The sequence below is a fragment of the Macaca mulatta genome, chromosome 7 (assembly GCF_049350105.2).
Source record: "Macaca mulatta isolate MMU2019108-1 chromosome 7, T2T-MMU8v2.0, whole genome shotgun sequence".
Classification (NCBI taxonomy): domain Eukaryota; kingdom Metazoa; phylum Chordata; class Mammalia; order Primates; family Cercopithecidae; genus Macaca; species Macaca mulatta.
Genome location: NC_133412.1, coordinates 145,808,170 through 145,831,184, shown reverse-complemented (window position 1 = coordinate 145,831,184; position 23,015 = coordinate 145,808,170). Strand labels below are relative to the sequence as shown.

Genomic DNA, 23,015 nt, shown 5'->3' with positions numbered 1-23,015 from the left:
ACTGAAAAGCCATAAAGCCCACACAGCCAACTACGTACCTCAACTTGACACTGGAAATCCAGCCTTTGTTATTAGGGGAGACAGGAAAGTTTAGATCCAGAGCTCTTTCTGGGAAATTGGGCTGCTTCTTCCTTCTCAGAGAGCAAACTGGGAAACTAGCAACAGGTGTTCTTTAGAGAAATTATTATTTAACTAGACAGTTTTTAGATTATATAGCAAAGAATCCATTGAGTTGCTCTGGTCGTTGCAGGGATACTTGGGGCTCATTTTCTAGCCTCAAAGTTCATCTACATCCTTGACCCTATGGCTAAGGGAATGGCTGTGGAGTTGGTCAGTCCAGGGTGTGAATGGTGACCCTGGCACTCTGCCATCTTCCAGTGGTGCAAATGTGGGTCACTTACCTACAGTTCTGCTTCTTAGTTGCCTCATCTATAAAACGGGGGTAATAATCCTCCTGACTTCATGGGGTTGCTGTGAGTCTTAAATGAGATAATGTGAGTGTTTGGCACCATGCCTGTGAGCACTAATGTCCCGTCTCTGTCCCATTTGGGCCCACAGGCATATCTGTGACCACAGATGGTTCATCTGAGTCATGGCTCTGTCTGAGTCCATGTGATGGGACTTTGCCACCACTGGGAAGCTAACTGCCTGTGGGGTGTCATTGGCATCAGCAGTAACTATCAGAGCCTGACCTGGCCCTGGCATATCCTTGGCTAAATCTTAGATATGAGACACAGATCCTTCTAAACAGGCTCAATACAAATATTTATTAAGCACTTACTGTACATGCACCCAGTTGTTGGGAGAAGTGGAACTGGGCCTCCAGAAAGGGATAATGTGGTCTCAGCCCTGGGAGAACTTCTAGTGCAATTGTGGAAATGAGACAGAGGCATAAAACCCGGCCAGAGAAAGCTGTGGAGGGCAATCTAGACAAGTGTGGCACTCTTTTATTTGCCATGCCATTGCCCTAGGATTGGGCCTCCACGTGTCTCCTGGCTGTCTCTGAACCTCTTTTATTTCTCTTGCATTTTGGGCCTAATTACCTAGAAATGTGCAGGATTGAAGAGACCCACATACTGAACAGCAACAGTGGCAATGGTACTTGCTTGCATTCCCTGAGTGTGTCAGACATGGTGCTAAGCATGCCACATGTATCTCATTCATGCCTCACAAATAACCCTACAAGGCAGGTGCTATATTCTCCAGAGGACAGCAAGGCACACAAAGACCAAGTCATGTATCCATGGTCAGAGACGATGAATGTGAATTCACGAGTCATGTACCACTTACTGGGAGAGTTCACTTATTTAAGTCTTTGATTTTTTCCTGCCTTGTTAGAAATAAAATTATCTTGCATGTAGAAGAGGAAAGAGGGAAAGAGATGATGGAACAACTGCTAGGTGTCAGGCATTTTACAAACATCACCTCATGTTATGATCACAAGTCCATTAGGGACATGTTACTATTCTCATTTTACAGACAAGGAAACTGAGGCTCAGAGAGGTTGAGTAACAGGCAGCAAGGTGGGAAGCTGAGATGTGAATGGGCTTGAGTTGGATACCATTCACTTATGTCAAGACTTTGGAACCCTGAGTGATGGGCCCCAGTCCCAAGGCTTGGATCTTTGTCATGGTCCTACCGATGCCCCTTAATTTTTGCCTCAAGACCAGTTGTCTAATGCATCATGTTGCATGGTGGCTTTTCAAAAGAGATGAACATGTTAACAGGCACTGTCTTAACAAAATTCCATCGACTGGGTGACTTAAACAACAGGAATGTATTTCTCACAGTTCTGGAGACTGGAAGTCCAAGATCAAGGTTCTGGTACGGTCAGAGTATGGTGAGGGCTCTCTCCTTGGATTGCAGATAGCTGCCTTCTCATTGTGTCCTCACATGGCCTTTCTTTGGTGTATACAGGTGGAGACAGAGAGAGGGACAAGCTCTTTGGTGTCTAATAAGGGCACTAATCTCATTACAAGGACCCCATCCTCATGACCCCACTAAACCTAATTACCTCCCAAAGACCCTTTTCCAAATATCCCTTTGGGGGTTAGGGCTCTGACATATGAATTTTGGGGATGAGGGACACACCTCAGTCCATAGCAGGCACATTTACTCTTCAAAACTCTTTATTAACTTTGGCTGTTTGGGATGTTTTATAGACCCTACCCCTGCATTACAAATCCTAGGTCATACTTTAATTGGTAAATGAGTTTTTTTTCTACAGAAAAAAAAAAAATCACAGATCATCCTATTCAATAATTTTCCTGAGTCTTTCTCTCTTGTTCTATGTCTCACTGTCTTTCCTGGCTCTCATTTTTTTTCCTCTAAACTTGCTCTTTAAAAAAAACTTGAGCCTGAAGTGAAATATTAGGATTCATCCTTGCCTCTTGGTTTTCCTTCAGTCTTCCAAAATAGACCCTACATTGTCTCCCACTCTCTATCTTCTGGCCACCCGTGGCTTCTGCCTGGGTCGTTACAACTTTTTTTTTTTTATCGGTCTCTCAGCCTCTAAAGCAGGCTGTGGCTCATACCTATAATCCCAGCAGTTTGGGATGCTGAGGTGAGCAGATCACTTGAGGTCAGGAGTTCGAGACCAGCCTGGCCAACATGGTGAAACCCCATCTCTACTAAAAATACAAAACTTAGCCGGGTGTGGTGGTACATGCCTGTAATCCCGGCTGCTCAGGAGGCTGAGGTGAGAGGGTTGCTTGAAGCCAGGAGGTTGAGGCTGCAGTGAGCCGTGATTGTGCCACTGCACTCCAGCCTGGGAGACAGAGTGAAATCTTGTTTCTAAAAAAAATATGTGTGTGTGTGTGTGTGTGTATATATATATATATACACACTGAAAAAAAAAACAGCACTGAAAGCCCCGTGCCCTATAACCCTCTGTCTCAGTCAAACCTGAATGCGTGGCCACCCTACCGGGGGGGCTTTTAAGACATGTAGAATCTCAGGCCGTACCCTGGATCTATGAATTCCAACCTGAATGTTAATGACATCCCCAAATGATTTGCACAGCAAAATCTGGGAAGCCCTAGCCTGTGAGGCCCTGCGTGCCTACCTCTCCAACTCACCTCCCCTCAGGTGTGTGGTTGCTTGGGTTCAGAGCCACGTGAGCCACTGACTAACATGTGACCTTAGCTGAGCTGCATAGCCTCCATATGCCTCATGGATCACTATGTAAAATCAGATCATTAATGGCATCTATCTCGTAGGTTATGATGAAGATTAAGTAAATGACTTCCAGGTGACATGACTGTCACGCCGCATTAGAGCCATGTTTCTCAAGCTTGAGGCTGCATCAGAATCACCTGGAGCATTTGTTAAACCACAGCCCACTGCATCCTACCCCCAGAGTTTCTGATTCAGCAATTCAGGCCCTAGAATTGGCTTTTTTTTTTTTTTTTTTGAGATGGAGTCTTGCTTTGTCACCCAGGCTGGAGTGCAGTGGTATGACCTCAGCTCACTGCAACCTCCACCTCCTGGGTTCAAGTGATTCTCTTGCCTCAGCCTCCCAAGTAGCTGGGATTACAGGTGTTCACCACCACACCCAGCTAATTTTTGTATTTTTAGTAGAGGCGGGGTTTTGCCATGTTAGCCAGGCTGGTCTCGAACTCCTGACCTCAAGTGATCCACCTGCCTTGGCCTCCCAAAATTCTGGGATTACAGGCATGAGCCACCGTGCCTGACCAGGAATTTGCATTTTTGACAAGTTCCCAGGTAAACCATTACCTTACAGAAATCTAACTTTCCAAGACTGATGTTCAGTCAGTCAACTTCCTTTTAATTCCTTTTTTCTTTTGGATGCACTGAGCCAGGTAACCGGCCAGGAGTCAGGCTGTACTGTCACATTGAAGGGGTAGCCTTGGTTTTTGCTCTTTTCCTAATGCTCCATCTCATGTAGGGCAGGCGTCTCTGACTCTCAGCACCGACTTCCCGGCCTGCCTTTGGGGTGTGCCCCTGTCTGTGCCTCCATCCTCAGGCTGTGCTGCCCCAAGGCTCTGTGGTCTCTTGATTCCTTCCAAATCCTCAGGTCTAAAGCAGAAGGCTCATGCTTTTCCTTTTCTTAAATATGGCTTTCGGTCTGAAGAACAAAGAAAATGCTGGTCCACTTGCAGACGGAGTTCAGTGGTGCTAGTGAAGAGGGTTGAGAGGGCAGGGCTGGGCAAAGCAAAACAAGGGGCTTGTTGGATCCTAATTATGTCAATAATAATATCCTGACAACTTAAACAGACAAAACTCATCCAGCTCTAACACACCAAGATGTCCTGGAATTCATTAAGGGGAGTGACATCACTTTGTTCAGAGTCTGATTGATATAGATGCTCTCAAATTAATGTTTTCTCCTTCAGTAAACTCATTTGGTAGCAATCACAAGTTGCCACACCAGGCCATGAACTGACCCATATCACCAAACACTGGAAAACTGAAATATCTCATTATGTGTCTTGTAATAAGATATTCATCTCATAAGATATTCATCTCAGTGTCATCAACATCAACACTAACATTCCTAAGCTTTTTCTTTTTTTTGAGACAGAGTCTTGCTCTTGTTGCCCAGGCTGGAGTGCAATGGCACAATCTCGGCTCACTGCAACCTCCATCTCCTGGGTTCAAGCAATTCTCCTGCCTCACCCTCCCGAGTAGCTGGGATTACAGGCGCCCGCCACCACACCTGGCTGATTTTTGTATTTTTAGTAGAGATGAGGTTTCGCCATGTTGGCCAGGCTGGTCTCGAACTCCTGACCTCATGATCCACCTGCCTCGGCCTCCCAAAGTGCTGGGATTACAGGTGTGAGCCACCGTACCCGACCCATTCTGAAGCTTTACTTGTTTTCTTACTATTCTGAAGCATTAATGGCAGACCCAGGGTTGTCCACCTAAAACTGGAGCACAAAGGACATTCCTCGGGGGCCGTGTGACCATCTAGACCCAGAGCTGGTGACATGGTGCACACACTCCTGGCAAATTGTTGCAGCCTTTTGGCAAACCGCAAATTACAACTCTCACCAAATACATCCATCAAGATGGAGACATCAGTGTGAGTGGGTGTGTGTTCTGCTTCTATGGCACAGTTTTTAGGAGTAAATATTCACCAGGTTTGTATCTAAAGGTGTAAGCGTTGGATAAAGATGGAGAAAAAGAGGCAGGCATAGGAAGGGTGGAGGGTTGACTCCACATTTTGAAATATTTATACTATTTCTACAGTCACCAAAACAGACAGCAAGACGGGGCCTCTGTTCTCACTGGCTGCTGCTGAGTCCCTGGTGAGAGACAGAATGAGACTCAAGACTCTGGGGCCAGCTGAGCCTGGGGATTCTTCATGCCTTCCATTCTGGTTGACTAAGAAATGCCTAAGAAAGAGGATTCCTGGGGGAGGCACATGCAATGGCTCTCCACACCACAGCTTTCTTCTCTCCAGGGCCTCCAATATTTCTCCTTCCCACTTCTTCTGTGCCCCGATGTGAGAGGGACTTATGATGGTCACTCTGTGCTCAGGGGACTCTCCGTCCACTCAATTCCTAATCATTAACTTCCCTTTGCCTGACAGATTTTCTTTTTCTCAAAAAGTCTCTGTGATGATTTGTCCATCCTTTCACTCAACATTGATTGTCGGCTTTGTGTCACTCACTGCGGGCCAGGGATACAGAGGGGAAGGACACGGCTCCTGCCCTCAGGTAGCATATGGCTAATAGGAAAAGAGGCATTTACATGAGTATAAAGCAGCGATGAAAGGCTGGGTTCCTCTGGGTGTGGAAAACTTGGCTTTTCTGTCTCTTCTTTCATCTGATTATAATGCTCGAATAATAGGCCTGAAAGGGACCTCAGGACATCACCTAGCGTGTTCTCTTGCTTCTAGATCAGCAATGCAGTCAAAGGGCCTAGGGGCCCTTCCCTGTGCGCAGAGGCCTCTCCAGAGAAGCCCGCCCTCTGGCCATGGCTTTAGTTGTTAGCCACCTGCTTTCCCAGCTCTTCTGTGGCACGTGCTGCCATTCCAGCTCATCTTGTCTCACCTTGTCCTTCACGGTGCAAAGTGTGACAGTTTATCAGCCCCGTCCATAAATGTGAGTACTTATGACAGCGGCCCGGGGCCTCAGCGCCTTCTGCATCCACTCCCACTCCTGCACGGCCCCCTTTACTTTCCCAGATATTCACGGTGTCCTCAGGGCTGCTGGCAAGATGGCCTTTGGGGAGAGCGAGTTCTCTGTCGTCAAGGGCTCTGACGGTTGGGAGGGTCCTGTGGGGAGTGGGCCCTGCTGTCTGCTTTCCCGCCAGGCTTCCAGGCCCCCTGCTGCTCCACATTTGGGAGGAAGGCTTCCTTTGTCTTCCTCCTGGAGCCCTGGGACAGGGCCTGAGTTGCTATTAGCTGGCCAAGGAGAACCAGCCTGAATGAAAGCCCCACACTTTTTATTCCTGGGATCTGTGGGATTTATTTTTTCATCAGTTCTAGGGAAGCAATGAAAAAAGGTGTCAGGCCTGGGGGATAATTTATATGAGTAAACACGACCAGCGAGCAGGAGCATGAGAATTAAGGCCATTTATCCCGGCTTTGATGCTCCCTTTGCCCTCTGGTCCAGCCTTCCTCACAGTCTCTATCACGCCACTTTTAACCCTCTCCTGACTCTGCTCCACGCTGGGCCTGCCGGAGCTCCTTGCAGCCGCCTTCTCTCCCCAACCCACCTCCCCCTCCTCCCGCAGCCCTCATTAAAGGCTGGGCAGAGGTAGCAGGCTGTGGCAGTGGCCTCCAGCTGAGGCCTGCTCCTGATTCTGCAAGGAAGGCACGTCGGGGTCCACCCTTGCTCCCCACCCTCCCGTTTCTGGCCCCCAAGCTTCCTCCTCTGGACTGGCCTGGCCAGTGCGTCCTGCCTGGCCAGCCTGGGCTGCTTCTCTGCTTTCCTCCTTTCCTCTCCCCTTTCCTTCCCTCCGTCGTCCTCTGAAGATGCGCTCTGCACAGCCAAGTGGCACGGGGCTAGCATGCTTTACACTTGAGAGATGAAGTCATAACAGGTGGCAAGAGCGGAGGCTGCCGGAGCCCAGGATTCCAGTTGCCATGGAAACATGTCAGACCTGTAGAGGGACATGGGAACTGTCAGCCTGTGGAGGGTGGCGGGGGGAACAGATGAGAGGGGCTAGAAGAGGCGCCTCTCTTCCCAGAGGGCTCTGCTCACTGCCCCCGAATTCCCCAAGGGCTGTGCACCCCAACCTTCCAGGCTAGCAGGCTCCAGAAATAGAGCTGCTCAGCTAGGGCTGGGGCTGGGGCTGGGGCTGGGGCTGGGTGGTGGGTGGTACGCACTGAGCGTGGCCACGCGTTTGTGCACACCAGGCCCTGGCAGGCGGTCAGAGCGTCTGCTCAGGATGTGAGGCCATGCTTTTGTGCACGTGCCAAGGAGGAGCCTGAACTTCTGGCCTGCTTCCTATTCCCTAGGATGCTTGGGACGCAGCTCTGGTCTCAGCAGAACCCAGATGAGTGGCTGTTGCCGATGGCCGGTTTGTCCCCGCCACTCATTCTTTCTGTGAGTGGCAGGCACATCACAGCGGAGATCCGACTGGGAGGGGGAGAGCCGGCGCTGCCTGGGTGGTAGTTTTATGGAAGATCTGGGGCCTTGTTTGCCATAGACGTAAAACCTGATTTAACTCAAAAATCCTGGAGCGTGCACTAATACCTTTCCAGAATGCCTGCTCTCCCTTCCCTGAGCGTGGTGGTGGGACTGTGTGAAGCTTTGCTTTTCCTTTTTCTTGCTTTGATTTATCTGAATGCTCTTCCCTGCCTTCTGTTATTTTTTTTTTCTACTTTCTTCATGAACTTTGTTCCTGATTTCCATTTTTTTTTCCTTTGGGCTTTTTAGAGTTATCTCCCTCAGGTAGATTTCTAAACTCTCAAGGCTCACTTTATTTTCTCAGCAACTTACTTGTATCTCTGATATGATCTCAGTCCGTGAACATTAATCAACAGAAAACCACATCCATCATCGCAGACACTGCCATAGAGATACTACTCAGGTCTTTGCCCTGCCCGTCATCTTATTCTGCAAAGCGGGACTCAATTTCCCATAAGCAGAAGCAAAATCTCTATTTAAATCCCACTTGCAAGGTCTGGGCGAGCTTCCTATTTATAGTAAAATCCTTTTTATAATGATCTCATATACGGTACCAGGAAATTGCTCATGGCTGGGTCAGGCCATAGGCCAACCTAGCCATGATGTGAGATTTACTTAAAAAAATTCCTTCATGAGCCTCTGGAATTCTCCAGAGAAGTGTTTTCATAGAGTAGATGACAATAAACAGGATCACCCAGGATGGATTACTGTGGTAGGGACATTAAATTTAAGTTCAAAGGGAATTTCCACTTTTATCAGGCCAGTCTCAATAATTTTTATCGCTTTGGGCTTCGTAAATATCATATTGGGTGAATCAGGTTGACTCTAAAGAGATTTATGAAATATTTTATATGCAAGGTGTGGCTGGAAAATATTTACCTCTGGACTTCCCAGGAGGCAGAGAAGTGTGATTAGAGGCACAATCTCTGGGGACACAGACAAACTGGGGGTGAATCCTGCCTTTGAAGAGCCCAACCGAGGCTTGGAGCCAGTGCTTTAATCTCTTTGGATTTCAGTTACTGTATCTGTCAAAAAAAATCCCTATTGCACAAAGTTTTTGCAAGAATCAATGAAATAACATATATAAAGCATCCAGCAAAAGATTTGCCACAGTTTTGTGGTGTGATAAATGTCTGCTTCCTTTTCTTCTCAATATGCAGTTGAACAAAAGGGAGGCTGAGTGGATAGGCATGACCTGGTGTCCTCTTCTCAAGAGACAATGAATCATTGTCTTCTATGTTCTTGTGTGTTTGGTGCAGAATGATGTCTCACCTCCCACAGGATGGGTACAGTGTTATTCTTCCAGTGATGCAGGGCCATTGGCTACCGACTTCTGTGTACTCTGGGAGCTGGCCATGAGACCAAGTGACAGACCATTTCATGCACACAGGGACCAGGTCTCCTCTGGCAGGGAAATAAACCAGGGGCAGTGAATGATATCCGGTGGTCCCAGGGCATCACTGTGCCACCCACTAACATCCCTGCCATCCCTCTCTAAGTCACTCATCCTACAGATTGTAGGGGTTCCAACAACGAGTTAGACCTGGTCTCCAACCTGAAGGAGTAGATCTATTTAATATAGAGAGATGACAATGTAAAACAGGGAGAGGAGGCACACAGACATGTGTATAAACAAGGGTCATAATGGTGATATCAACAGTGCCCTCCCTAGGGCATGACCGATATGTTTTAGCTGAAGTTTGGGAGAGCTCCATGGGAGAACGCTTGCTTTGAAACTAATCTCAAGTACCAAAAAGTAGAAGAAAATCAGGTGCATAAGCAATTAGTCCATTCCACACCATCTGACCACAATGGAAGGACGCTTTGAGCTCACTGTTGTAAGAAGAGAGTAGAAACTGAAGTGAAAATGATTTCTCTGAAAATAAAACAGAGCTGTGCATGATCACCTTATATACTGGTCCATTGCCAGACTAAAAATGTACTTCTGCACCCCAGCTGGCCTGGCATGTCACTCCTGCACACACCAGGGCCTATACATGGGATTTTAGAACCTCCCTCACCCCTTGGACAGGAACTCTGTATGGCCAACAGGATGCTGCTCTGACTCCCATATCCTCAGAAGCTTCCCTTCTTCAGATGAATTCAATTCTTTTCCTTTGGTCTTTTTACAAAGGCTCAATTCCTCCATCACTGCCTGCTTAGCTCTACTAGATCGTTTCTGAATTTTTTATTTCTTGTAGTATTAGAGTTCCTGATTCAATAGGGTGTTCTACCAATGGTCTGTTGGTAGTGAATGCTGTGTAGAATTGTATTAGTCCATTTTCATACTGCTAGGAAGAAACACCCGAGATTGGGTAATTTATAAAGAGAAAGAGGTTTAGTGGACTCACAGTTCCACCATTTTCATACTGCTAGAAAGAAACACCCAAGATTGGGTAATTTATAAAGAGAAAGAGGTTCAATGGACTCACAGTTCCACCTGGCTGGGGAGGCCTCACAATCATGGCAGAAGGCAGAGGAAGAGCAAAGGCACGACTTACATGGTGGCAGGCAAGAAAGCGTGTGTAGGGGAACTGCCCTTTTTAAAACTATCAGATCTCAGGAGACTTATTCACTATCACAAGAGCAGCTAGGGAAAAACCTGGCCCCATGATTCAATTATATCCCACTGGGTCTCTCCTATAACATGTGGGGATTATGGGAGCTGCAATTCAAGATGAGATTTGGGTGGGGACACAGCCAAACCATATCAAGAATTAATCTGAAAGCTTTTATACTCCATATTTTACTTCCTCATGCCTCATACAAGGGATACAGTGTGTTGGAGAAAATCAGATTCTTTAGTTGGTTAAAGATCTTGTGAATGGGGAGGAAATTGAAAATTATAGGAAGTCCCTAAGAATATAGGAGAGAGATAGCTGAGGAGACTAGGACCCCTGCAAGTTTTTATGGAATGATATATGTGGGATTCTCGGATTGCCTTCCATGCAGGAAGCTACCTAAGTAACAACTGGCATCTCCACATATTATATCTAGCTCATATCAATCATGACACTTAACTTTGGTTTACCCTCAGCCCCTAAATTTAGTATACCCTATCTCTTCTTTCTGTTCATCATTTGATAGTTTTCCATCCATCTCTTGTTGAGGAAACCCTGAGTTTATTTGCTTCATAGAGATGCTTGGATTTTCTTAGGAGAGTTCTAAAAATGACGAAGATGGCAATTGAGGGAGAAGGGAGAAAGGGACTCTGGTACTTCTGGATTTGTGCAATGAAAATTTTATAGGCAGAGTAAAATTTTTGTGGATGTACTGCTTTTTGGAGATTATTCGCAAAACCATTCTGTATGCCATGCAGATGTGTTTGAGATCCAGGGACTGATGAAGAAAAGCCCACACTCAACAGATCCCAGAATGTGACCAGCTCCTCTGTCTCCTGCAAACAGCTAACACTTCTTGCAGAGAATTGTCTGCCTCCCTGAAGATGGAAATCAATGACTTAGAAACCAATTAAACAATTCAAATAGCAACTGATAAATGGATTAACCCTCTATAATGAAATTCCTCTAGCTTTTGTCTTCTGCCTTCCCCAGGTAAGTTTTCTATTCCTGGAGGCAAAGCAGAGGCATGGAGGAAGTGGAGGCCAGAGGGAATCACATTAAAGTGGGTGAATCCGTTTATCACTTACTGTCTGGATGGTATTTCTGCTCACATCTCTGCTTCCTTTTTCAGATTTGTACACTGTGGGACCCTGATTAATGTTAGCCAGTGAATAATGAAAGGCAGCAGCAGACACTGGGTCTGGTGAGGAGGAAGACACTCAGATGATTAAGGCTGATCCCATAAACAGAAAGACTTTTCTTCTTAGTTGCAAACAGGGAGTATGAATATGACAAAGAAATGCCCACAATAGGGAGGGAGAAACAGAGAGAAAGGGAGGCATTTCTCTTCATGCAAATAACCTGTTCAAGGCTTCTCAAGCAGCCCCTGGAAATGGAATGATTTTGGTGCTTGAGGACAGGTGCTATTCTCCTCATAGGCTTTGTTTTCAAGGTCATGTCCCAAGATTTCTCTTTGCCTTTGTTTAAGGACCTCTATCAGGAGTGGGTTTTGAAGTTAGTGTGTTCAGTTTCTTGTGACGGTCTTAAGGCTAAAGACATGCTCAGTAACTCACCATTTAATCCATCTCTAGCATGTGGCTGAACCAAGTGCCTAGAAACCTGGGTCTAGAAACTTTAAGGCACTTGGGGTCTTGGGTACTTTCCATGATCAATGGGTCTGGAATTCAGGGAGATGAGACTCCCCTTCAGGGAGACTGATACCCTACCAGGATGTTTGTCCAAGTCCCCAAGAGCATCTTTGGTGTTCTTCCTGGAAATGACCACCCATCAGCGCTTCTTTGTTTTCCTTTTCAGGGACAGGAAGAATATCTCCTAAACAAAAGCACCCCTCCCAATGGCACGGTCCAGGCACTGGCTCTTTCTTCTCCCTCTCCTCACATTACAATGTGTGGTTTCCATCTGATGCCTGGGGCCTGGGCCCACAGGGCTGATTGTTTAGGGCTGAGAGTAGTTCACTTGACCAGTACCCCTTCTGGATGGTTTGATCATCTAAGGATGCAATCAGAGGAGCAGGGGGATTTCCACAACAACACAGAGCTGGGAAATACTCTAAAAATTAATCTCTGGGTGACTTGCGAGACATTATTAGTACCATTAAGCCAGAAAGGGTCCAAAAGAAAGCCTAGCCCAATTTGCCAACTTGGTTATAATAAATCCTTCTGGAGCAGATTCTACCACACTGTAGGAGGAGAAGGGGCAGTTGAAACTCATATAAGCCTGAAATCGAATGTTTTAAATGTTCCCACAGCCCAGAAAGGACCGGATGGAACAGTCATTCCCAATAACTACTGTGACTTCTGTTTGGGGGGCTCCAACATGAACAAGAAGAGCGGGCGGCCTGAAGAGCTGGTGTCCTGCGCAGATTGTGGACGCTCTGGTGAGTGCGGCCCCTTCCCACACCAGGTGCCCGTAGACCAGGAATGCTCCTCTTGCATTCCTCTTCCATCCTGTTGGTGGTGGAGACTGGAGAGGGAAGCGATGGTGGCGATGCTTTCGAGTGGAGAGGGGTTTTCAGCTCATTCCGTATTTTTCTTCTTTGGGTCTCAAGAACCAAAAGTTATGCCCTAGGATCCAGGGGAAAGGGCAAAGAGAAGTTTTGGATTTGTGTCTGGCCTTTCTATGAGGTGCATATTTCTTTGTGCATGTTTTTATGGACCACAGCAAGGTAGGGTGGAAAAACCTGGAGAGAAGGCAACGTGCTTTCTCGTAGTGGACGATGCACATGTAACAGAAAGATGTGTTTGTTCTGTGGAAGTGCCTAGGGCAAACCCAAAGAGTGTGGTGTGGAAACATGAGTATGGGGAAAGCAACCACATCTTGAATTGTGGGAGTCAGAGATTCCCGGGCTCCTGGCTAGCTGCATAAACACCACCTCATTGGCCACTCATCTCATTTTCTAAAACGGAACAGAAGATACCCTGGTAGGTCAATGAGGCAAAAGGACGGGCATTCCTAGGGCTAATCTGTAGTTGATTTGGTGTATATGTTTCTATTTTAACCTGTTCAAAGGCTAAAATAACAGAAAGAGACTTTTGGTCTTCTTCCTTCATGCTTAAAATGAATTCAGGTCTTCAGGTTATGTTCAAGAGGTTGTTTTGTTTTTTAGTTCTGACCAAACCATTATTTTCGGCTGGCCATGGTTGGTTGGTACTACCTACTTTTCATATTGTATTATGTCATCACTAGACCACAGTGCGAGGCCGGGAGGAGGGAATTTCAACCCCAGTTTTAGTCTCATCAGCCCCTGATATGAGTAGGTGAAACAGTTTGGTTGGATGCTTGGTTCCAGCAGTGAGGAGTCATTTTTCCTTTCTACCTTTCTATCCAGTGTCTTTTTCACTCCCAGTCCCCAGAGAAGAACTGAGATGACCCCATCATGGTTGACTGTAGCGACTCAGCTCTTTCCTTGCTCTGTCTGCAAAGCTTAGCTTTAACCCTTTTATATTTTGATGGGAGGGCTGTTTAGGGCTTAAGGCTGGCTTGAGTAGCAAATCAGTAATTTTAAAAGGACTGTGGTTTCTGCTGCACACAACCCTCAACTGTAACTCTCAAGGACCCTGATAGGGCGGTCCATTTGTGCAATTCTGTCAGTTCATTTACTGTCCAAACATGGTACTTAACATTGAATTTTTTGCTCTATGGATGCTAGCATAGAAGACAGGGCTCTTGTGATAGCAGAGTCTGTTTTTTAAGTTACTTTAAAAAAAAAGATGAAATTCAATGCGGTGATTTTTAAAAGCAAGCAATCAGATGAAATCTCTACTTCCAGAAGCAAGGTCACTTGGAGTGATGTTCTAAGCAACACGTTATGGACTGCTATAGGTTTGGATGGGTTAGAGGGGGCAGCTTCAGAATTCTCATTGCAAACTGCTGTAATTTCTCCCCTTCGTTTCTTACAAAAGACAGGGTGCTAGAATCCAAGCCATGGAATGTCAGGAGTGGGAAGTTGTTTTTTCTATGCAAAGCCTCTTTCCACAACCTTCTCTCAGCTTTCCCCCCAAGGTTCTGTCTGCTATGTGGCTCAGGGAGTCATTTTCTACCAACCTAGGTATTCTCATTGCATTTGCCAAGGATTGGTTTTGGTGGATCATTTAGTCAAGGTCTGCCTCTGATGTTCCTGAAATAGTTGATACCATGGGAAGACACAGGTGTCATTGGCCCATGAGATGAGATGTGCTTGTTAAGGCAGGTGGGCGAATACTTCTCTGGAGCCTCCCTACGGTCCTTCCAGAGAAGAGTATGGAGCTTGGAAGAGCTTCCTTCCCCCTCCCATCTACCCTACCACTGCTGTTTCCTGGGAGGAAGTGAGAGTCCTGAAATTGGCACCATGAGGGATGTATCATTCACTTATACAAGAGCAGTCTTGGGGCTCATTTAGAATGCGAAAAAGTTTAAACCTGAGTTGTACAGATTTCAGGATGCTCTGATTTATTAGGACTTTTCGACTCCTATTTCTCACCTTCGTAGTGCCCTGAGTGAGATTTGACAACTGAACTTTCTGGAGTAACCAATATCTGGGCATGGTTGGTGACTGGAGAGTGTGTATGTGTGTGTGTGTGTGTGTGTGTGTGGGGTACACTTGCATGCACATGTATGTGGATGCAGATCACAGAAATTTCCTCCGGTAGTTAAAGAAAATAAACTCTTTTGTCACCTACCACTTATCAGACTTTCCAACTTCCTTTTGCTTTCAGTGCAAATGAACCACATGGCATAGGGGGAGAATTGAAAGGGTTCTGAAAGAATGGGATTAGAAGCGAGTAAAAATAAAAATGAAATGGATGGAGGCTTAACCACCTTGAATGGGTTATCTGACAGTAATACCTTTGTAGAGCTGACTGTCAAAGTGAAGAACAAATATCGTTCAAAGAAACACCAACAGAAAACACCAAAGGAATCCCAACCAGGTTTAAAAACCACCAAGGAAAATCATTGTCTGGGGCAGGGTTGAGTGAGCGTGCAAGCGCCTGTGTGTATGCACAACAGAAGAAAGATCATGGTTGAAGCTTTTGCTGTCGGAAGCTGTGGACATATGTACTATGGTAGAGGTGATGCCTTTGGGGGAAGCCTCTTCCCTGGAAATGTTTGCTTTGTCCCAAATCCCTGTCACCAGGTGATGCACCGGGTTAATCCCTTTGGTGTGCAAGCGGTTTAATATCTTGCTATTAAGAATAGCATTGTAATAATGTAATGAGAATATTAATAATGCTGTCTGTTGCTTAACCCATGTGCTGATATATTCATCATACATGTCAGCTCATTTGGGAGGAGAAGGCAGGAAGGAGAAGGAGGCAGCGGCCGCAGCACGTACCACGGAGGACTTATTCGGTTCCACGTCAGAAAGTGACACGTCAACTTTCCACGGCTTTGATGAGGACGATTTGGAAGAGCCTCGCTCCTGTCGAGGACGCCGCAGTGGCCGGGGTTCGCCCACAGCAGATAAAAAGGGCAGTTGCTAAACCCACGGAACAGACTCTCTGGGCAATTAGCCATCCCCCTCTGACTTTGGTCATTGTGCTCGTTCTGATATATATTTTTTTTTAATGAAAGACAACTTTAGATTTTCCCTCTATCCTTGCTTTTTTCCCCCTCACCTCCCATGTGTCCCTCCATCCCTCCCCCCACCCCTCTGTTTTGGGTGTGTACAACAGAAGCACAAACTACTGAAACAAAACAAAAGAGCAGAATGAGCGTTCTTCTGAGAGATGGCATCGTGATGTGCTATTTATTTTCTATAGAAATAGGAAGTTAGGCGGATTGTCTCTTTTCTGAGGGGAGGGGGTCTTTTTGACAGGAGCAGAGTTGATGTCCTCAATTTTCATATTTATTGGCAAAAGGAAGAGAAGAGGAACTTTGGGTTTGGAAACAGAGAACCAATAACATTAAAACATTATTATTTATATATTCTAGCTATTATTAGAATCAGACTTTTTTTGAGAGAGGGAGAGAGAAGGGAAATCAAAGAAATTGAAGCAATATCCTGTTTAGAGGCAAGCCACTGGGGGGAGAATTTCCTCAATGGGAGACGGTGGCACTTTCTGTGCCCCATGGAGTTTGTGGCTCCCGGTGGCAGACCCCTCCCTCGTTCTCCTCCCTGACCTTTCCATCTTCCTCTCTGCTTGCGAGAAAATGTCAGTAGTTCCAGAGAAGTTGGGGTGCCTATGCCTGGCCTCCCTCCACACCTGGGCCCTGACCAGCCGCCTCCTGGGCTCCTCCTCCTCCGTCAGTAGAGCTGCTGTTTTGTTATTGCTGGTTTTTCCTCACTTTCCTCCTGGCAAAGAACGACTTCCAAATGCGGGGATGGAATATAAGCAGAACGTCACGGGCTCAGCAGTGACTCCACCACCGAGGCCGAGGCCGTGCTCCTGGAAGACAGAAGGAGACGCCACCATGTGTTTCCCCTCCCCTTGCCCCTGTTAAGAAACATATCAATACCCGTTGGATGATCAAGGCTACCGTATTTCTTCAATTTTTTTTTTTATAGTGCCCGCCAGGCGCTTTGTTTTATGTTTCCAATAGCACTTCCTGAAATAAACCAAAGCAACACTGCTCAAGGCCCCTGGGGCGATGGAGAAGGCCACCCACCTCACTGACAGTCCCAAGAACGACCAGCTGCGAGGTCCTAGTCAAAAGGTATGTCTTGGCTAACCTGTCTTACAATATGGGCAAAACCATCATATCTATTTTTTAGTTTTCTTTTTCTTTTTCCTTTTTCCCCCAGCTTGCTTTTTTGTTTTCCTGGGTTTGGACCCCCTTCTTAGTGTAAGAGTGGCTACTGGAGTATCTCCCCCTGGCCCTCTGTGGCCCGCGTGTGCATGTGAACTCATGTGGGCCCCAGCATAGGTGTGGGATCTGAGTCTTGCTTGGACTATGGGAGGGGCTCAGTGTGGAGAATGGCGGGCTTCTGGCTTCAACTACAAGAGAAAATGGCTAGGGAAGTGCTTGGCTAACTCTGCCTCCCTTGGCTAAACCTGGAAGTGGAGTCCAGGGAACTGAGATTGAAGTTGGCTGCTGGCTTTGGTTAGAAATAAGGAGGTGTGGCCACAGAACACTGCATGTCTAGGTAGTATTTCTTACTCACTCTGGGTACCAATTTCACAACCAAGGGGATGAGTCCAAATTAAAGAAGATCCCTGATTAGGCACAAAACTCAACTTGGCTGTTTGGAAGATTCCGCACTCCCTTTAAGGTTGGCCAGGGTCTCCGGCCTCCAGGAGTGCACGGTTCCAGAAACACAAGCAGAACCATTTGACATGGGTTGAGGGACCCAAGTAGCTGCCTGGTTAACAGACTGCTTATCAGCGTCTCTGGGAAGATCTACTTTGACAGGCCAGCCCCTGCAGATCCTCGTGAATTAGACCACTCATTAAAATAACAAACCAACCTAAAACACAAGGACAAGCAAAGAAACCCAGAAATGAACCCTTTGTGTTTTCCTGGTAGCCTGAGACAGAAAGAGCTTCCACTTTTCTCATGCTTGAGATGTGTATGTGATCACTTGCGTGTTTATTCTCAGTTTTGAGGGCATGAAAGTAACAATCCCACCCACTTTTGGGATGTTCTGTCTAATCTATATGTGGCCTGTTCCTAGGAAATATGGCATAAACCTCCAACGTTGTCATTTTCTGCAGGCTCACACGTGTCAATCAGACAATAGAGTTTGTTCCAGTAGCTTTCTGCTAAGGGGGTACAACCTACACTTGCTATCATTTTCCACCTCTTTACTCTGTACCTTTGACTCAGATATTGGATTCATGGGATTACAACTTGCTTTCATTGATAAAATGTGAGCTTCTATGTTAATAAATATATGTTCAACCAATATACACTCATTTGAATTCTGTCTAGTTGCTCATAGATCCAGAATTCTCAGTGACAATTTGCCTTTACACTTGAGGTGTATTTTTTTTTTTTAATCCATATTTTTAAAGCAAATTATAAAACGCTACCTAACTTCAGAGTCTAGCTTGGAGTCTAACAGAGAAACTAACTGTTTAGAACTAACAAGGCAAACCCCCAGGAGAATGTTTATTTGAGAATGGGTATTGCTTGTCTATTTTATATTTAATAGTATAGCTTGATCTTTGATCTTCAGTTTCTCTTCTTGGAGGTAGTAGATATCCTCACCTTTCTTACTTGCGGTGATAGAAGCATAGTAAGGTTTCTTAGCATTGCTGGAGCATCTTGTCTCACCTTGCTTATAGTGTCTTTGAACAGACTCAGGATTTCTACCCTTAAAAACTGGAAGGGACTTCTAAAATGATCAAGTTCAAATCTTTCACTTTTCAGTTGAGAAAAGTTGACCCAGAGAGGTTAAGTGAGTTAAGTTTGAGGGAGTGGAATGGGCATCGTGTTGGAGGGAAATGTTTTAAGGCAAAGGAAGGAAGCTCTGAGAGAGAAGGTGTTGGAGGAGGAAGCTGGCTGTCCTGGGCTTCCAACCACTTTAGTGGTGGATGTGATATCTTTATCTCCCTTTCTCTAGATAGCAGTCATCAACATTTATGTGTGAGGCATTGTTCTGGGTGCTTTCCTTGGAATATTTCACTTAATCCTCATGACTACTCCCATGAGATAGGTGTTTATATTAATCCCCAGTTTGCAGAAACTGAGGTTAGTAATAAGGTTAAGAAATGTACAGCTAGGAAGGAGCCAGGTTTTGATCCCTGGCAACCTGATTGTAGAGCCTATACTCTATCATTGCCTGCACTGCCCCTTGCATAGTCTATAATTAAGGAATATATATGCAGGCATATATACATACTTTGCTGTTTCTCAATTCCAGTGGAAGAAAAGGTTATTTGTAATGAATATAGCTTTTAAAAGGTAATGCCATTAAAAGAAATTTCAACAACTGAAGAGTAAGCAATTAGATCCTGTAAAAGAGAATTCTGATTCAGATTCTCTGCGGAATCTTGTAGATAACTTAACTTCTTAATCATTTCTAGACAATGTACAAAGAGATCACCTTTTTTTGTGATCTCAGGAACTGTAGGAGCTGTGTGAACAGTCAACACACCTTTCTGTTGTTGCTTTTGTTAAATAAGTATCACTACTCAAAATTTAAAATACACAAGAAATTAGAGTCTTCAAGATGAAAACGATCTGACCAGCTTCCTTAGCCCTCAGCTCAGTAAAGTACCACCCCGAGTTTTCTGAGTCCCAGGTCAAAGAGAGGGGAACCAAAGATATAGAACTTTCTAAATTCGTTACAACATTTTAATCCCCTGGGGAGGGGGACTATTGATGTAAAGGTGACAATTGTTATGGTCTAGCTGATTTTTTTCCCTACCTAGAACAATCGAATCCTTTATTTCTGTTACCGAGAGGCTATGTAAAGATCAGACACTATAATCACTATAATCCTGGGAATTAGAAATATGCATTTAATTTTTTAAAGGTACTGTAAAGACAGTAATCCAATTTGCTACTGGTATTTTAGAGAGAAGAATTTATTTAAAAAATGTGATGTTCACATCAACAGCATCCCTTTAAGGGTTCCTGCTTACTCTGCATCTCTCTGTGCACCTGATGGGCTGCAGACTGATACTGCGTTCTACAGCACTGGAGGGAATGCAAGATCATTACTCAGGGAGAGAACTAAAGGGTGTTTGGGGGTTCTCACTTCATGGTGGAATAAAATTAATTAATTTTATCCCAATATGCTTCCTGTTACATCTGATGAATATGATCCTGAACATGTACTTAAAATTGGAGCAGACTCATCTGTTAGGAATTTTTTCCTCTGGGGATTTTGCTCAGCCTTTGGAGGAGAAGTGACTTGTGTTGTGTATTTTCAGGGTGAGGTGTCTTTGATCTGGTGTGTGGAAGCCTAGAGTGGGGATGACAAGTTCTGGGCTCTGGGCTCAGCTCCCTGTGTGAATTTGTTGACAGGGATCTCTGCCTCCGTTTCTTAGAGAGGAAATGGACATTTCTTTCCCTATTAAAATATGTAGCTCATATTATTTCATGATGATGCTTAACTCTATGAGGTAGGGTAGATGTTATTTATTCCTCTTTTACTGATGAGGAAACTGAGTGTTGATCCTGTTTGATGACTTGTCTAAAGTTCCAGGCTCAGTCAATGATGTAGGGATCTTCTAATAATCTTTCCTCAGTCTATACTGACTTCCCCAAAGATCATCTTTGGAAGATTTCTTGAGTGAAATCAATAAAGTGCATATAGGTCTTTTATTCAAGAACTTATTGGATGATAAGGAGGTATTTGATGCTGTAAAAGAAAAAGACCGAAACAACACAGACCCCAAATGAAATGATGACACATTAGAATCTTTCTGAGAGGTAGCAATATCTAAGTCCTCATGAACTTTGCGGGAGAACCAAAGTTGAGCTTCCTAAATGGCCACTGTTTTTGTGATGCCAGCGGTAGCAGGGGTGATGGTGGCAGGGGGTGAACATTTTGGGCCCCGGTCACAAACCCAATTGCTTCTAACACAAAAACATTGAATTACATAATATCGTGGTGTTTAATAAAAGTGATTTCTGATCATCTATTCAAGATAACAATATAGGAAAAGCCATTCTGCATGATTGGTTTACAAAATAAATGAGAGTGATGTAAGATTCCTGTCAGAACTGAATTATTAGATAAAAAACATTGGCAATTAGGTTTTCAAAGTATCTAACTACTGGAACTCAACCTATAACTATGGCTTTTTAAAAAATTTACTTCTGAAATAATTTTACACTTACAAAAAACTTACAAAGATTATACCAAGAATTCCCATATGTCCTTCACCCAGATTCTTCTAATAACCACAGAACAATGACCACAATCAGGACATTAACATCGATGCAATACTGCAACCTACAGACTTTATTCAAATTCTGCCAGTTGTCTCACTTGTGTCCTTTTTCTGGTCCAGGATCCAGTCTGGGATCAAAGGTTGCCATGTCCTCTTACAAGTCCTTTAATCTGGAATAGTTAGTACCACAATCTTGTTTTTCACAACTTCGATACTGGCTAGTCATTTTGCAGAAAGCCATTCAGTTCAGGCTTGGATGCTGTTTTTCTAATGACTAAACTGAAGTTGTGCATTTTGGCTAGAATACTGTAGAAATGATGTTGTATCCTTCTCAGTGTGTTACATCAGAAGGTATGTGATTGATTTACCCCGTTACTGGTGACTCAGACATTTGGCCTTTCAGCTGAGATTTCAGGCTAGTCTGTTTACAGACCTTGGACGATAACATTTTCATTCAGATATACCTTGGTTCATTTGGTAACTAGGGACTGAGTAATAGCAGTATGTATGTGACTGATCAGCACTGCGAAGGATAGGATACAATTAAACACGGGACAGTGAATTTATTGGCCATCAGATTTATTTTGTGACCTAGTGGATCAGACTAGAAATTCACAAATAGTTAAAATCCTGTAAGAGCTGTCATGGGGTAGTATGTGATTATTTTTGCCATGGATCTCAGTAGACAAGAAGATTTTCTTGGAGGACGCCATCTAGATCAACAAAGAACGCCAGACTTACCATTGCTGTTGAATCTGTAGGCAAGAATGTCTATTGTGAGAAAATGGAGATAATATTCAAACAAAAAGCAAAGCTGGGAATCACAACCTAACCCATGTAAAATGGCAAAAATCACCATTTGAAAACCCGCCTAAGTACCATTCCGTAGTATTTTGTTCCTGCTGCTCCTGTGCTTATCACAACACATCATGTTTGCTTGCAGTCCTTCTCAAACAGATGGCGTGTTCCTTGAGGGCAAAGGTGATATCACTCATGTCCTCCAGACAGTGCCTGACACCAATGTGCCATAATTATTTGTTGAAATAAATTAAGAACTGAGCAGTTTCTGAGCTAATTAGTGGAAGTCTTACCAAATCTCACTCTATACCTAGTGGATGCTTAATAAGTATTGTTGACAGAAAGATTGGAGAAGTCTCTGGACACAGCATCCGGTGGTTAAGTCAGAGGGGGTAGGTGGGAGGTGGTGAGGTGGTGGTGATCATCTATTCAAGGGGGATGTCAGGATAGGGGTGGGGAGGGGTTGACCATGTGTGGAGGGATGGAAAACTATGCCTTCTTGCAGGGGATTGAGAGCAGGAGACTAACACAGCTGCACATTGTTCCATTTTTATGGCCTATGGTTGACCTAACCAGAGGAAACAAAAGAGAAAATGGAAGTTAGGAGTGCCAAGTTGGGAACTCACCCATGATTTTCTAGGTGGCTTAAGTGGGGCAAAGAAAAATACATGCATGTGTGTGTTGGGAGGTCAGGGGTAGAAACCTGAGGAAACTGAAAGGGCGTGGGGTAAGCTTATGAGATAGACTCACTACAGAGTGGCAGGTAACATCTGACCAGAGGGGTCAGGGCAATGGGAGAGGGACAGAAAGACTCCTGGCAGGGAGTGAAATGATGACAGATGCCCACAGAGAGAACAATCGGCAGGTGTTTTGTGGGAGGTCCCAGGGAAGGTCACCTGGCTTTCATCACTTAAGGGAAGGAGCTGGAGGCAGGTGGTAACAGCAAAGAGCATGAGGGAAATGGGGGTGGGGTGCACCAGCAAAGCAGATCAGAAAGGGAGACAGTGGGGTGGGATGCGGTAGATGCAGAGAACAGGAACAGGTGTGGAGGGAGGACTTGGTCAAGGAGGAAAGTTGGATGGAGGGAGTCTCAGCTTTGGAAGAGCATCTAATCCAGGCCTGTGCACCTGGCCATTGAGTGATACCTTGGGTACTAAGAGAGATGGGACAGGGGAGAGACCTTTCAACTTGGAAGAGGCTGAGCTGCTTATTTGCTTTTGAACTTTCTTCCCTGCTGGCTTGGGCATTTTCCATTTAGGCCCATTCTCCCT

The 23,015-nt window shown here is 45.1% G+C and overlaps 1 protein-coding gene across 4 annotated transcripts in view; it reads left to right on the top strand.

Annotated features, from left to right (window-relative positions):
• Nucleotides 1–23,015, top strand: part of DPF3 (double PHD fingers 3) — a 275,967-nt gene that overhangs the window by 208,670 nt on the left and 44,282 nt on the right. For 3 of the 4 annotated variants that reach the window (XM_015144032.3, XM_077941333.1, XM_077941334.1), the window contains exon 8: nucleotides 12,432–12,560. In XM_015144032.3, coding sequence (XP_014999518.3) covers nucleotides 12,432–12,560 — 129 coding nt within the window. Of the gene's footprint in view, nucleotides 1–12,431; nucleotides 12,561–15,439; nucleotides 16,817–23,015 lie in introns of all 4 variants that reach the window. The other variant, XR_013396429.1, reaches the window with a different exon arrangement.